Source organism: Rhamphochromis sp. 'chilingali' (assembly GCF_963969265.1).
Source record: "Rhamphochromis sp. 'chilingali' genome assembly, chromosome: 22".
Lineage (NCBI taxonomy): Eukaryota > Metazoa > Chordata > Actinopteri > Cichliformes > Cichlidae > Rhamphochromis > Rhamphochromis sp. 'chilingali'.
Window position 1 is genome coordinate 15,142,094 of NC_137950.1, and position 12,573 is coordinate 15,154,666.

Sequence of the window (12,573 nt, forward strand, 5' to 3'; positions counted from 1 at the left end):
TCCCATTGTTCTCTGTGTTGATTGATCCAATAAGTTCTGTCAAACAAATTCTTTTTATGCTGGCAAAGAGAAACTGGCAGTTGTAGTCTATCATAGTCAGTAATATGAAGTTCATTGGCCTTGGCCTTGTTAAGTTAAAAGACACTGAAGATTTAGGTGAGTATATGTACTGTATATATATTAGACGCTGTATATATACTTCTCACCCAATGTGGGTAAGAGAAAGTCCCAAATACATGTAAATGTGTAAACCCAATTCTTGTTTTTAAAAGTCATTAAAGACTTTGTACAATCATTCCATCCTGGAAAAGAAACAGTTCGAAGAAATCATTAAAATCACATAGTTGCCATAACATTTATGCCCATAATGAGTATAAGTAAACATCTGACCATAACTGAATAATGACTCCTTCAAACTCTGATATATATATCTATATCTATATATATAGATATATATAGATATAGATATAGATATTATAGATAGATAGATAGATGTGTGTGTGTGTGTGTGTGTGTGTGTGTGTGTGTGTGTGTGTGTGTGTGTGTGTGTGTGTGTGTGTGTGTACGTATATTTACAAATGGCTGTACTTTATTCATGATTTAACGTCTTTACAAATCTGTAATAAACCACAAAATATAAAGAGTAATTTCACGAGCCTAGTTAGGAAGGTCACTCATGTTTATAACCTTCATGGCAGATTGCTTTTGAATTTCACCTTGGCTTATGTTTGCGTTTTACAAGGACAGCTGGCATGTGCATGTGTTGCACATACATATACACATTTGCTACCCAGCACCAACTGAGTAGTGTTAGACATGGATATCACTGCCAAGCCTGAACAAAGTAGCATTAATTGTCCCGTTATCTGCAAGCTTCCCTGGCAAGGTCTGCCAGGCAGGGCCGTGACCCTGTAAAGACACTAGGCATGTCTGATTATGTGCAGCTGAGGGCTGATAAGAGATACATTTATTGGCTGTTGCTGTTCACTTATAAACAATGACTCTACGGTTCAAAGATGTAGCCTGTACCACAGAGAATGGGGCTTTATTCTTTGTGCACATTTTCAGTGTTTTATATAAACAGATTAAAAACGTCTGTGATTTTGAAAGAAGCAGAGTTAATATTTGCAAACTAAAAATCGAGCTGAAATAGATTGCTTCCCTACGTGGGATCCATTCAGCGTTTCAGTGCACAGAAAACAACAATTTGCAAAATGCGGTGCTGTGACTGGTGCAAATTTCTCGTCATGACATGAGATGCTGCCGCCCGGACCTGTAGGAAAGTAGCTGGCGCAGCAGTCCAACAGTGTTGAGTCAACGTTGCATCTGGGAGGCTGAGAGAGGAGAGGAGGCAGCGGCATCTCTGCTCTGCTGTGGCGAGACAGAGGAGATGACATAGCGACTGGACCAGCTACAGTCACTCTGACACCTGTACCCGACTGCGCCATTGTCTTTTGTCATCTGTTTAATTAGATACTGCTATTTCTGTCGCATGCTTCCCACCGATGCCCTCGGTGAGCTGCCCTCATACAGATTTTGATCTAAGTTGAGGCACGCTAGCGCTAGCTCGCTGCTGCTACCCTTCAACATTGAAGTGGTCACATAAACATGCGGATCATCGAGGCGGAGACCCCCGGGATACCTCTAAACGCTTTCAACAGGACACGACTTTCGACTGGCCGCTGACTGGACTCTGCAGAGTCGCCGTGTAAATGTTGCATAACAATTTCTTCCTCTATTCTAGACATGTGTAAACTCCAATCCGCTAGCCACGGTTAGCGCTTAACGGGGTCTGTTAGCTGCGCTGCTACTGCTACAAACAAATAACAAGCTAACGAAACAGTTTAAGGCCACCGTGTCTTGTCCATGAATTAGCGAGAAAACACAGACGGGGACACAGTTGACGATTAGTATTTATGTGGAGGTGCTAGTATCTCTCTAACTGTTGTTGTGGATTGATGGATGGTGTCGGTTGCCAAGCCAGTGGTGACTAAAGTACCACAGCTAGCGCTAGCTAGCGTTTGTACTCATTGTTAGCGGGCGGTTGAGGGGTGCAGACAGTTGCTGTTGCCTGCCGCGGGATGGCATATAATGTTTGCTATATCGTTTTGTACACTGAGCATACATGCATACTGGCTGACCCAGTTTTTGTCTTATTAGGACTTGGGAGAAGAAAACGGCAAATCCCGCTAACTCGCCTTGCCACTCTGCCGCTAGTTTGCTTAACTAGCTGTTAAATTTGGAGAGAAAACGTAAGTTAGCGTTTGCTCAGGAACAAGTAAATTTGACACGTGGGCTCCTTGAGTCTGCATCCCGTCAGAGCTTGGGCCAATTTAAAAATTAAAGGTTAACTGACTAGACTAGGCTGGGTCGCCAATGTTGTCAGCATAGCTTATTTGTATGTGAATCAAAAGCGTAACCTGTATCTGGTTATCCAGACAGGTTAACCTCGGCTAGCAGTGCTGCCAGAAGCTTTGAGCAGCAGTAGCATTACATGCAATGTCAATATTTTCGACGTTTGGGATTTTAAAAATAGCGCAATGCGTATTTTGCTAATGGACTTCAACTTTTAATGAGTCAGCTCCTCGACTATGTGCAAACTGTAAAAACCGCATAGTAAAACCACATGCTTTTATATGTATAGGTGTATATATATATGCATATAAATGCATATAGGTAAAACGGCATGTTGCACAAAGGCGTCTGCTCACTGACATCCTATCCCCGTGTAGTCTCTCAGCATTCAGTGCAGTGCACCCTTCCCTTACCTGAATCTTAGCTCTTCTTTGGCCTTTCAGTAGAAAAATCTATTCCCACCAATGGTAGTCTAGAATAGTATTTGCGACATGCTTACACCAGGGAATTGTAGTGCGCTCAGTATGAGCCCTCATTCACTCTGTCATGTCTCGTGTTTTTCAGAGAGGTGAAAGAGCGACGGATCTCAAGGACCAGATTGCCTGCTGAACTTTTTGCCTCAACCACAGATCGCCAGGGAACATGCTGGCCATCCTAGCTGCTGGCTCTATTTTCTTTCCAGGCCTTTTCCTGCTGTCCAAACAATGCCTGAAGACCATTCCAGGACTGAGATGGAGCGAAGGGGACGCAGTGATTGTATCAGCTAGGTTAGCCCCTCTGAAATGCTTTTGAATTGCTGTGTTGTCTTATTTGCAGTAGATGTAGAAATGCCATCTAGAAACTCGACCCTCACTCTGTTTACCTTTTATGCCAACAGCATGCCCTCTAAAATTATAGCAAAGTGGTGCTTTTACTGCAGTGCGATCAAGGTTGTTTTAGACTAAACCTCTTATTTTTTTTTATTTTTCTTTTTGCGTAACAAGTGTGTCAGATTAATGTGGAAGCTATTATGTTTTTACAGGTACTTTGAGCTGTGTTATTTTGCACATTTTTAACATGTGTTAACTAGACAGTGAATGCTTGTCATTTCAGGTTGGTGTCCTCAATTCAGGCAGTCATGGCTTCCTCAGCAGGCTACATCATTGCCTCTTCCTGTGAAGACATCATTGAGGACCAGTAAGTCTATGAATACATTTCTGGAATATATTCTGTCACATTTGATCAGGCTTTGATATCATGATTGGTCATTTCCAGGTCTGTGTCTGGACTATGTATAGGCTCTCTGGTTTTCATGTTCTACATACAGATGAGGGACAGAGTTATTAATCCCTCTATTGAAATGCCCTTTAAAAAATTTTTTTTTTAAGTGTTTTCCAAGTGTTCTCAAACAGGACAAGGAATTTTTAACACAGCTTTTCCAAACATCCTAGTTTTACTTTGGATGCTTAAATGATTTCACTTTTCACTTTGTTGCTAAAAGCCAATACTGTATCCTTTTTGCTGGATAACAGCGTGCCGTTGTTTCTTCTTGCACATGTCTCGTGTAAATCCCAGGCAGTTGTTCTTTGGCGAAACTCTCAAGCCCCTCCAGATGCAAGGTCTTATAGCATGGACCTTGGTGTTCAGTTTGCCCTACAGATCTTTAGTGGGATTAAAGTAATGGCTCTGTGCAAGCCAGTCAGCAGCGTTCACTTAGTTCTTTACCGGGGCGATATATGTTTTTGGTTGTTGTCATGTTGGACGACAAAGGGACGACCCAGACCTAGTTTTACTGTTGAATGCTTGAAGTTTTATTTCAAAATCTTCCCATATCATTCATCAGATATCAAATATCGCCTTTATGATTCCTTCCACCTCAAGGACATCCTCAGTTCCAGATGCACTGAAGGAGCCCCACAACATAATACTCCCTCCACCACTTTTCAATGTATGGATTGTGTTCTTTGGGGTGAATGCCCCTCCCTTCTTTCTCTAAACAAAAGCAGCATTTCTCTGGCCAAAGAGCTCTAGTTTTGTCTCATCTGAGCCAAAGATGTGCCAGGTCATCATTAACATACTTCAATCTGGCTTGAACGATTCTCTTCTGCAGAAATGTAGTTTTTCTTGATATGAACCTCACAGTGCAGGGTTCCAGTGGTTGTCTTCTTTGACACTACAATCCATCTCATGCTTTGTGAGAATCAGCATTTGTTTTTCTTTTGTTTTTGACATAATACTTTTTTCAAGTGACAGCTCAAATCCTTGCCGAAAATTGTGACAAAAACTTTAAATGTCACAGGGGGGAGGGCCTAATAATTTTGTTCTCATCTGTATGTTTTAGGTGGGTTTTTCCAGTTAGTTTTTTCATTGCAGAGGGGGCAAGCTTTGTTTTATTAAGGGTTGTCATAGTTTATATAGCTAATTGTACTTAGCTCCAACTTGGCAGGCAAGTGCAGTATTAATGAAGTTGTGTTCTGACTGTTAGTGAAGCTGTGTCCCTCCTGTTATGCTTCCAGGCACTGGCTCACGAGCAGTTACATCATGTTCGCCGTTCCCTACTTTGTGTACGACATCTACGCCATGTTCATGTGCTACTGGTACAAGCTCCGGGTCAAAGGGCACGAGGAGGCCTCAGCGGCACCCCAGCACATGAGCTCGGCGCTGACCAGCTACTTGCGTCGCGAGTTCCTCATGGTGCTGCACCATGTTGTCATGGTCACCGTCTGCTTCCCCGTCTCTGTGGTAACTGTCATACATTGCTCTTTCTGTTGAGCACGGATCTGAGCAAAGCAAGAAAAGTATAGCAGTGAATTATCTACCCACACTCAGGTATTTTAGTCTTGTGAAAAGGTGCAGTGTACTTGTGGCAGAAGTGTTTCACGTTTTATTCCCAAAGCAAAACTTACTGTGTAGCACAAAAAGGATATAAGTCCAATTTAATAATCATTGTCTCATAAAGCAGGGCTCTAGAGTGCGACCAATTTGGTCGCAAATGCGACCAAATTTTTCAGTGGTGCGACTAAAAATAAATATTTGGTCGCTTCCGGTAACAAAAAAAAAATCTCTGTAACTCTCCGTGTGGTCAACAACAGACACACATTATGCCCCTATCGTGGACTAAACCAATCAGAGATAGTCAGGGGCGGGACCTCTCTGATTGGCCGTGGTCCAGTTGAAAGTGCAGGTGGAAGAGAGAGGTGAGTAGCTTGAATAAAGCGATATCAATTCATTAACGGATTCCACACAAAGACCTAAACACGGAGCGGACCCAACACATCAGAATCAGCTTCGTCTTTCTCGGCTTTCTCACCCGACGGCCTGAACACGGACACGCTGTCGGAGCTTAGCGATTCTTCGGGTCCGCGCTGTGTTTACGTCTTTTTGCGCTGATTCTGAGCTGCAGGTTTTGCCTCTCTCCAACCAAAATTCACCGAGCCTGCAGCAAAAGAAGCAGCAAACTGCGCTTCACATTTGATCAATGTCGTCATGAATTCCCTCTGACTTTTGCTGTTTTGCTTCCACCACGATAAAAATCACACTTCCTGCACAGCTCTCTCTCTCTCTGTACTTCAGGAACAGTTTCCCGTCTCAAATCTGTTTTCTGCATTATTCATTCGCTTATTACCCACCAGTCTAGCGTTGTTTACAGCGCTTTTTCTTTTTTCACTTAAATGACCTCGGACAAGAAAGCCTAATTTCTGCTGTTCAATACTGAAGAAATTTAAATTTCTTAAAATTATGCAAAATTGCAGAATATTTTTAAGGTTATCTGCTATAAAAAGCCAGACCAGGAAAATCTCCTTCATGTTTTCCTGTGTTTTATTCTCAGTTACTTTCACACAAAGGCATCTGCTGTGATTTTCACAATTCTGATGAAGTCTCATGTGTATCAGTACTGATAAATGATCAGAATTATAATATTTCTGACTGTCTGAGGCTAAATTGAATCAAATCAGGACTTTGAGAACCGGAATTGAATGGATTATAGAAATCAGTGATGATACTCAGCCCTAGTGAGCAGCCTAGGCCTGAGAGAAGTGGATGTACTGTAGCTGTGGGTAATAAGAAAAGATGAAAAGAACTATTGATAACTTTTTTGTTAAGTTAAGGCCTGATCTGTCTGAAATTCATAGCCAGTGCTCTGACACGGTGCCATCAATATTTGAATGCTGAAAAAGCACAGTGTATCCAGAAAACACATTATATGCTGCAGTAAATGCACTGCCCAAGTGTCCCCTCTCCCCACGGCCTTTCAGCAGCAGACAGCAGCAAACAGGTTGTCAGAGGAGGCCAAGATGATGATTAAGTTTTTAACATTTTCTACAATATTGACAAAGCACTTTAAGCACAAGTTTGTTAGTTAATAATTTAGAAATTAATATTGTCTGTATGGACTTCCCCCCCCAAAGAAAGTGCACATGTAAAACTGCGGTGTTAAGCGATGCGGTTGAAAAATTTGAGTGCGCCTAACTTTTGTGCCGGTACGCCTAAATTTTTAAAGTTAGGCGTACCGGTGCGCCCATGTCAAAAAGTTAGTCTAGAGCCCTGTCATAAAGCAATTTATATGGTGTATATTGTATTTAATGTACTGTTAAGTCAAGGAAAAATAGCCCAGTGCCAAATAAGAACCTGATAATTCTCTGATTCTTCTTCTCTCATTTATAAACAAACTAAACTAAGCAGTACGTTTTTTCCAGGTTTTAAAACTATGCCCTTGTTTTAATAGATTTAAAGTTATTCACTGTTCTGCAGCGTGTTCACTGTTCAGCTTCTAGAGGCATTAAAAAGCCGTCCACATTTGTCTGACAGAGTAGCAATTAAGTCTTCAAACTATTTCAGTTGACTAGCTAAACGTTCACTTCCAGAGAAGGGGTATTTTTATTGCAGATGTACTAACAAGTCCACAAAGGAACAAAGCGGTCTAGACAAATAATCAGCCTTCTTTTCCCTCTCTCCCTAGTTTTGGCGACAAGGAAAGGGCGATTATTTCCAGGGCATAATGTTCATGGCTGAGCTCAGCACTCCGTCTGTCTGCTTAGGAAAAATACTCATCCAGGTAAGCATCTGAGTTCAGCCTGTAGGAAGACTGAAGTGCATTTTTATTTTAATTTTTTTTGCATGTGCATGTGTCACACTAAAGTTCTCCTGCACTCTCTACTGTTTTTTTTTTTTTTTTTTTCCTTCTCCCTTTTTTAATTCATCGGAGAGTATATTTCCAGCCATTCCCAGCATGCAGCTTGTTCATGCCCAGCGGCTCCTGTCAGCTGCGTCTTACATGAACAGCTCTGTCAGAAACATCAGTCTGTAATTGGTAACACAGTCCGCTGCTGGAGTTGCACGTCCCCCCTGTATTTGTTTTTAGGTCTGTGTGTTTCAGTGTCTGCTTGTACTCCAAAGTGAGGCTCCCACAGCTGTTTGTCTCTGAACATAGCCCCTAGATTTACACTGGATGTTCAGCAGATACACTATCTGCATGTCCTTCTACCCTTTATCACTTAGCACCCTGGCTCTCCCATTCACAGTGCACATGGCAGTTTGATAAACAGCAAAAGCTGTGTCCTTAGACCTCCCTGCTTAAAGAAATAACTAAAAAAAACCCTATGTAATACAAAAGGGTTCTTATTGATGGGATGCCATGTAATTCTAGCATGTGAGATTAGTGAATGGGCACGAGGAAAAACCTCTTAGGCAGATGTGTGTTTGTGCTCTTATTTATCTCACGAAAACAGGTTCAAGATAAAGCTTTAAGCTAATGAGGGTGTAAAAAGGGGCTGCTGCAGCATCTCCCTGCCCTCCCACCTTTCCAGCCAGGAGCATTACACTGTGCTTTCCACCTCGTCTTGTTTAGATAGCATTAACAAATATAACAATATTAGAATTAACAGTATTACAGTCAAAGATTAACATCGGTGGCTTTCACCAAACTGTACCGCTTGCTTTTCTTTCTCCCTCTCTCTTTTTATTCCCGCTCTCAGTACAAACAGCAGCACACTCTCCTGCACAAAGTGAATGGGACTCTTATGCTGATCACTTTTTTCATCTGTCGAGTCCTACTCTTCCCTTACCTCTACTACGTCTACGGAAGGTATGTCTTTCTTTCCATCTCTGTTCTGCTGTCTGGCTGAACTCGGGTCAGTGACTTGCACAGCCACTAGAAAGGTTTGTGAGCGCACGTTTTACAACCCTGCAATTTTTTTTGTCTCCTCCCCGTTTTGGGTCCAGGTACGCATCCATTCCCTTCCACATGGTTCCGCTGACGGTGCCCTGGCACTGTAACCTCGGCGCTGCTCTGCTTATGGCGCCCCAGCTCTACTGGTTCTCCCTCATTTGCAGAGGCGCCCTGCGACTGTTCACGGGCACCTCCCGCTCGCAGAGGCCGCACCCGACCGCCGCCGCCGCTAAGGAGCTCCAGAGGGATGGCAACGCTCTGCCCCAGCCCGCCAACGGCTACAGCACGCTCCCCACAGAGCCCGAGCTGGCCACGCACTGAGAGGAGCGGTGTGGAGGGGAGGCTGGGGGCGGGGGAGGGAAAGAAGGCGAATGTACCAATGAGTATGTAAAGGAAGGAACGCTGCAAGGAGGAAAGCGAGACTTGAAACGAGCTGAGACGGTGGCCTCAGATTGTGCTGAAGTGCTTGTAGCCAGCAAAACAGTTAAACGCTTCAGCGGCTAGCCTTCAAGTACTTCAGCCTCTTAGTTTGTAGGAAACATAAAGGAAGTGTTGGCGCGCTCAGTATTTAAGATGTCTTCGGGCACTGTGACAGACAGGAACATGCACTGACTAGAGAGGAAGTTGCCTGGATGTACAGCAAGCATAGGTGGCCGTTTCCCCTCACGTAGATCAAATTCAGTCCTCTCTGCCTCCTGGAAGAGCAGGAAAATAGGAATGTATTATATTGTATGTTAGTATGTTCGCTGTAGATGGAAGGCCTAATTCAGTTTAGTAATGAAGAAGACCTTCAAAAAAGAAAAAAAAAATCCCAGCTAAACAGTATTTTGACTTGTTAGTGTTTATTATCTGTATCCTCTATGTAGTCACTGTCACTCTAACAAAAATGTAACCGACCTGCAGACTGACTCATCTTTAGAACGGAGATAATCTCATACGACTGTATTCTGCTGCCTTATCCCTCCCTCCTGCTCCCCTCCCCCTGATTCTTTATGTTTTAGTTTTTTAAAATATTATTATTTTTTACTCTCAAGAAAGAAGGAAGAGGCTTTCCCTCGGACAGAAAAATGTGATGGTTGTACATAGCAGATGTTTTAAAAAAGAAGAAAAAGTCATTCCATGTCAGTATTAGGTCAGTGTTTATTTATTTTCTTAGGCTTTGTCCGACTTCTGCATCCGACATTTTTGACAGTTCGACGTTAAGACGGAAACATTTCACAGTCTTACAGCTTAGTGAACGCAAACTACCCTCAGATATTTCCACAGTGGTCCTCGTTTCAGTGTAGATAAAGATTGTGTAGATTCCTTTTCATCACTATTATTATTATTATTATTATTATTATTATTTTTACATATAAGATGGTTACTTTTAATTGTTTGGTGTTGTACAACAGCACCAATTACTTTGCAGGAATATTTCACAAAGGGATCTGTGATGTTTGAGTGTTTCTAGCTCCGTTAGGGGGTCTCGTAATGTCAAAGTTTGAAGGGGAACAACAAAGACAAGGAAGCACATTTGTTACTTTTTTTTTTGCTGTTAAGTCTGTGAGTTAAGCCTTTCAGCCCTGTATGAAATGTTCCAATCATTTGAGCCACTGGTTCTATGAACCTTCTTCGAACAAACAAGCTTGTTTTGTATGATTTCATGTTTGTTTTAAGTAGCTACACTTTTCTGGAAATGGGTCAAGGAAACAAAACAGGAAAAACAAAAAACTCAGACAGCTTAAAAACCATCAAAGACAGGGAAGTGTGTGCCAAAGCATCTGGAGAGCCATGGGCATGTTGAACACAGAATATCCATTCCCCTGTTCCATGACTTCATAAGGTACTGCTTCTTGACAATACTCAAAACATTTCAACTGATGTACTGTATATTCCACGAAATGCTTGTTATTTATTTGTAAGTATTTATTATTTATTTATTTATTTGGTTTGTGGTTTTGAATGCATATTTATGCATACATATTATACTCTATGCTTCTGAGCCTCATGTGAAGGCTGTATTGTTACTCAATCTTAGCTAAAATATACTTCTCTGTCCTGAACCTGTCTCGACTCTTTTTTTTTTTTTTTTTTTTAAAGCTTTTAGTACTTAAAATCAGACTGATTGTGTAGCTCCATCACTAGGTAGGAATGAGCCAGTAGAGGGTGCCACAATCAGTGAAGTTGTGTGATTTTGAAAAGTTTATTCATTGTCACCACTGCAGCTCTGTACTTACAGCTTTCTTTACCCCCTGAAGGCCTACTCGGAGTAACCCTTGAAGCTGTTTTCTGAACTGAGATGTTTCTTTCATATTTGGGGCCTGTTTATAAAACAAAATGACTGGGTTTGCATCAGAGGTTAGTGAGGGTCAGTGAGGGTAGTCTGCCTGTGCAGCTACCCTTGGAAAAAAAACAAAACTGTTGTAATCAAATGTCTTATTTTCTCAAATATACAGAGGTATCAAATTATTAATGAGACCACATGAAGCAGATTTATGCATTTTTCTTTAAATTCTACGCCCTAATAACATCTATAATATTAGTCGTATAGTAGTTTAAATCAAACAGTCCAGATGTAATTGAAGTGCAGACTTGCAGCTTTAATGCAAATATTTCGCATTAAAGGTTTTGGAATTGCAACCATTTTTCTACAAACGTCCTCATTTTCAGAGTCTCAGACATAGTTTTGATGTCCAGATGAGGCGTGTTCTCATGTTATTTCATGACAAATGTTTCAAGCAAGAGATGTGGAGCTGATACCAAGTGCTGAAATTGAAATTGGAGACTGTTCAGTGGAACTGGCAATGTGAGCTCCAAAAATGAATGTGTACTAAAATATGGGAAGAGAAAAGTATGAAGAAGATAAGGAACAGCTTAGCATGTCTGCTAATTGAACCTGGTCTCTGGTGTTGATGATGTGACTGCTGACAGGAGTAGAAGGATGATTTGTGAAGTGTGCAGCACTGTGCTCTGCTCAGATTCAGCTAAATACTCCATAATTGATAGGTGCTAATGAATAATGACCCAAAGCAAACTGCAAAAGCAACCCAAGAGTTTGATTTCAATGCAAAAGAGCATGCTTTGGAGTTTGGTAAGACAAAACTGATGACAAAGAGACAAGCAAGCAAGCAACTGAAGGTGGCTGCAGCAGAGGACTTAGAGGGAGGACACGCAGCATTCGGTGATGTCCATGAGTTGTAGACTTCAGGACTTCATTGACTGCAAACAATTTTCATCAAGTACTAAAAATAGTCCTTATGTTTAAAGTTATATTAGTTTGTTCAATTACTTTTGTCAAAGCAAAATATTTGTAGAGCCTCAAAATTAAAGCTAAAAATCGGCACTTCAGTCATATTTTAATTGAAATGAAATGCTTTAAATTTCTTTGTACTTACAACATTAGCCTGCCAAGTTAGCACCTCATATTTATTGTTAGCGCCAAATCACAACAACAATCACCTTAAGGTGCTTTACATTGTAGGGTAAAGACCCTACAATAATAGGACCCCCCTTTTAAGCACTTGGGGACAGTGGGAAGGAAAAACTCCCATCAAACAGGAAGAAACCTCAGGCACAACAAGGCTCGGGAGGGGCAGCCATCCACCACAACTGGTTGAGGGTGAGGGGAGGGAAACGGGACAAAGACACAGTGTGGAAGAGAGCCAGATTAATATTAAATGCAGAGAGGTGTATCCACAGAGAGGGTGAAGAAGAACACTCAGTGGGCCCCATGACCCACCCAATCCTCCAGTGTAACTACAGGATTATTCAATGTCACCTTATATTTATCAAAAAGGAAAGGTTAAAGTCTGATCTTAAAAGTAGAGTGGGTGTCTATCTCCTGAATCCAAACTGGGAGCCGGTTTCCACAGAAGAGGGACCTGAAAGCTGAAGACTCTGCCTCCCATTCTACTTTTTACTGGAAACCACAGTAAGCCCGCAGTCTGAAACTAAAGGACTCTATTAGGGTGACACAGTACTATAAGGTCTTTAAAGGGCCTGATTATTTAAGAGCTTGTATGTGAGGAGAATTATTTAAAATTTGATTCTGGATTTAAAAAGGAAGCCAGTGAAGAGAAACCAATATG

The 12,573-nt window shown here is 41.7% G+C and overlaps 1 protein-coding gene across 2 annotated transcripts; it reads left to right on the plus strand.

The window, feature by feature from the left end:
- The first annotated feature begins 1,289 nt into the window (after positions 1–1,289).
- Positions 1,290–10,548, plus strand: tlcd3bb (TLC domain containing 3Bb). Of its 2 annotated transcripts, none has more exons than XM_080873706.1 (7): positions 1,290–1,708; positions 2,920–3,122; positions 3,448–3,531; positions 4,851–5,076; positions 7,295–7,390; positions 8,310–8,419; positions 8,557–10,548. In XM_080873706.1, the coding sequence occupies exons 2-7, from the start codon at positions 2,998–3,000 to the stop codon at positions 8,822–8,824; spliced, it is 909 nt and encodes a 302-aa protein (XP_080729832.1). In that variant the 5' UTR covers positions 1,290–1,708; positions 2,920–2,997; the 3' UTR covers positions 8,825–10,548. The 2 variants fall into 2 exon arrangements, with proteins under 2 accessions (XP_080729832.1, XP_080729833.1); XM_080873707.1 differs by lacking the exon at positions 1,290–1,708 and adding an exon at positions 1,715–2,252.
- The last annotated feature ends 2,025 nt before the right edge of the window (positions 10,549–12,573 follow it).

Excerpts from the sequence above, each read along its gene's own strand:
- tlcd3bb (XM_080873706.1), top strand. The coding sequence starts at position 2,998 with ATGCTGGCCATCCTAGCTGCTGGCTCTATTTTCTTTCCAGGCCTTTTC. Across the intron at positions 3,123-3,447 it reads GCAGTGATTGTATCAGCTAG|GTTGGTGTCCTCAATTCAGG; the intron begins GTTAGCCCCTCT and ends TTGTCATTTCAG. Across the intron at positions 3,532-4,850 it reads GAAGACATCATTGAGGACCA|GCACTGGCTCACGAGCAGTT; the intron begins GTAAGTCTATGA and ends TTATGCTTCCAG.